General features: G+C 49.0%; 1 protein-coding gene across 1 annotated transcript in view; it reads left to right on the top strand.

The window, feature by feature from the left end:
* LOC102037586 (isocitrate dehydrogenase [NAD] subunit gamma, mitochondrial-like) overlaps positions 1-3,113 on the top strand; it is a gene marked incomplete at its 3' end in the record, with an annotated part of 5,882 nt that extends 2,769 nt beyond the window's left edge. The window contains exons 2-5 of the mRNA XM_031065804.1: positions 104-235; positions 1,333-1,445; positions 2,269-2,329; positions 2,918-3,113. Coding sequence (XP_030921664.1) covers positions 104-235; positions 1,333-1,445; positions 2,269-2,329; positions 2,918-3,113 — 502 coding nt within the window. The remainder of the gene's footprint in view (positions 1-103; positions 236-1,332; positions 1,446-2,268; positions 2,330-2,917) is intronic.
* Between the last annotated feature and the right edge of the window lie 249 nt (positions 3,114-3,362).

Here is a 3,362-nt window from a genome sequence, read left to right as displayed (position 1 = left end):
CGGGTGGGGGGCCCCAAAAATCGCTGTCCCAAGACCCCCTCAATTTTCCCAATTTTTTGGGGGGAAAATCGGGAAAATTGGGAAAAGGGGGGGGAGGGGACAGCAAGGAGGGGACCCCAAATTTGGTGCCCCCCCAGCCCCCCCCAGCCAAGTACGGCGGGCGGCACACGGTGACGCTGATCCCCGGCGACGGCATCGGCCCCGAGCTCATGCTGCACGTCAAGGAGGTGTTCAGGTGCGTGCCACGCCCACCAATATGCAAATGAGGCGGGGGGAATATCAATTAATTGTGTCAAAGCGGCGTTAAGTCCGTACGGCGTGGAAATGAACGGGTGGGATTGGGAATGGACGGGCAAAAGTGGAAATGGAGCCCCAGGAATTGAGCCCAGAATGGAGGAATTGAGCCCAAAATATGCAAATGAGGCCCAGAATAAGGTAATTAATTCTTAAAAGTGTAATTAAGTCCGTACAGTGTGGAAATGAATCAGTGGAATTGGAAATCAGCCCCAAAAAGTGGAAGTGAAGCCCCAGGAATTGGTGAATTGAGCCCAAAATGGAAGAATGGACCCCAAAATATGCAAATGAGGCCCCAAAATGTAATCAGGGCTTGAAATATGGAAATGAATCCGTAAAATTGGGTGTTTGGCGACGTTTTGGGGACATTTGGGGTGACTTTGGGGTGACATTTTGGGGTCGTTTTGGGGACATTTGGGGTGACACTGGGGGAACATTTTGGTGCCATTTTGTTCCATTCGGTGCCGTTTTGGTGCCGTTTTTTGCCATTTTGGTTCCATTTGGTTCCATTTTGGTCCCAATTTTTGCCGTTTTGGTGCCATTTGGTGCCATTTTGGTGCCATTTCCGTTCCATTTTGGTGCCATTTTCGTTCCGTTTTGGTTCCATTTTGGTCCCATTTTTTGCCATTTTGGTGCTGTTCGGTGCCGTTTTTTGCTATTTTGGTGCCATTCAGTGCCATTTTGGTGCCATTTGGTTCCATTTTGGTGCCATTTTCGTTCTGTTTTGGTGCCATTTTGGTGCCATTTGATGCCATTTTGGTGCAGATTTTTGGTGCCATTTCCGTTCCATTTTGGTGCCATTTTCGTTCCGTTTTGGTTCCATTTTGGTCCCATTTTTTGCCATTTTGGTGCCGTTCGGTGCCATTTTGGTGCCATTTGGTTCCATTTTGGTGCCTTTTTCGTTCCGTTTTGGTGCCGTTTTGGTGCCATTTGGTGCCGTTTTGGTGCCGTTTTGGTGCCATTCGGCGCCATTTTGGTGCCGTTTGGTTCCATTTTTTGCCGTTTTGGTGCAGTTCGGTGCCGTTTCGTCCCCCCCAGGCACGCGTGTGTCCCCGTGGATTTCGAGGAGGTTCGCGTGAACTCGGAGGCGCCCGAGGACGACGTGCAGAACGCCATCACGGCCATCCGGCGCAACGGCGTGGCGCTCAAGGGTCAGCGCGCGCCCGAACCCCCAACCTGCGATCCTAAATCCCAAACTGCGATCCTGAATCCCAGAATGTGATCCTAAATCCCAACCTGTGATCCTAAATCCCAGAATGTGATCCTAAATCCCAACCTGTGATCCTAAATCCCAGAATGTGATCCTAAATCCCAACCTGTGATCCTAAATCCCAACCCGTGATCCTGGATCCCAGAATGTGATCCTAAATCCCAATCTGTGATCCTAAATCCCAAACTGTGATCCTAAATCCCTCCTCTGCACCTAGAGCTGAGCCTGAACCCCAAAGCTGATCCGAAATCCCAAAATCTGAGCCCAAATCTGATCCTAAATCTGAGTCTAAATCCTAAAATTTGAGCCCAAATCTGGTGCTGAATTCTAAAATCCAATCCTGAATCCTAAATCTGATTCGAAATCTGATCCTGAATCCCAAAATCTGAGCCCAGGTCTGATCCCGAATCCCCAAATGGGGTCCTAAGTCTGAGCCCAAACGTGAACCTAAATTCCAAAATCAGAGCCCAAATCCGATCCCGAATCTGATCCTGAGTTCCAAAATCAGAGCCCAGATCTGAGCCCAAATCCCAAAATCTGATCCCAAATCTGATCCTAAATCCCAAAATCTGATCCCAAATCTGATCCTAAATCCCAAAATCTGATCCCAGATCTGATCCTAAATCCCAAAATCTGATCAACAGACCTGATCCTAATTTCTGAAATCCGCTTAAAATCCCTGAAATCAGCTCCAAACCCCCCAAATCTGATCCCAAATCCCCCAAACCCCCCCGGTCCCCGCTCTGACCCCGTTTTCCCCCCAGGGAACATCGAGACCAACCACAACCTCCCCCCCAGCCACAAATCCCGCAACAACCTCATCAGGTCAGCGCTGGGGGGGGGGATTTGGGTGCTCATTTGCATATTTTGGGGCTTGATTTGCATGTTTCGTGAGCTGGTTTGCATGTTTTTGGGGTTCATTGGCGTGTTTTGAGCGTTGATTTGCGTATTTTGGGTTTGAATTTGTATACTTAGGGTTCATTTGCCTGATTTGGCTGTTTGTTTGTACATTTGGGGAGTTGATTTGCATGTTTTGGGGTTTGTTTGCATAATTGGCTGTTGATTTGCATGTTTGGGGGGGTCTTTGTGTGTTTTAGGGATTTCTTTGCATGTTTTGGGGTCCGTTGTATATTTTGGCATTGATTTGCCTATTTGAGGGATTCATTTGCATGTTTTGGGCTCAGTTTGCATGCCTGGGTGTTGATTTGCATGGTTTGGGGGTTAATTTGCATATTTGTGGGTTCATTTCAGCACTTTGGGGGTCGAGTTCCATTTCTAGGGGCTTCATTGGAATGTTTTGGGGGCTCACTGCATATTTTAGGGTTTTATTTGCGCTTTAGCGGGGTCATGTGAATATTTTGGGATTGATCTGCATATTTTGCATCTCATTTGCATACTGTTGGGCCCCGCCAGGACCAGCCTGGATCTCTACGCCAACGTCATTCACTGCCAGAGCCTGCCCGGGGTGGAGACGCGGCACCGGGACATCGACATCCTCATCGTCAGGGAGAACACCGAGGGCGAGTACAGCTCCCTGGAGCACGAGGTGTGCCCCAAAACCCCCGAAATCACCCCCAGAAACATCCCAAAAACACCCAAAAAATACCCCCAAAACACCCCCAGAAACATCCCAAAAATATCCCCAGAAATATCCCAAAATCACCTGCAGAAACATCCCAAAACCCCCCAAAATCACCCCAAAAACACCCCCAAGAACACCTCAAGCCATCCTCATCGTCAGGGAGAACACCGAGGGCGAGTACAGCTCCCTGGAGCACGAGGTGTGCCCGAAAACCCCCTGAAATCACCCCAAAATCACCCCCAGAAACATCCCAGAAACATCCCAAAAACACCCAAA

Source organism: Geospiza fortis, unplaced genomic scaffold (assembly GCF_000277835.1).
Source record: "Geospiza fortis unplaced genomic scaffold, GeoFor_1.0 scaffold2614, whole genome shotgun sequence".
Lineage (NCBI taxonomy): Eukaryota > Metazoa > Chordata > Aves > Passeriformes > Thraupidae > Geospiza > Geospiza fortis.
The sequence above is the reverse complement of the archived record's forward strand: the minus strand, read 5'-3'. Positions and strand labels throughout refer to the sequence as shown.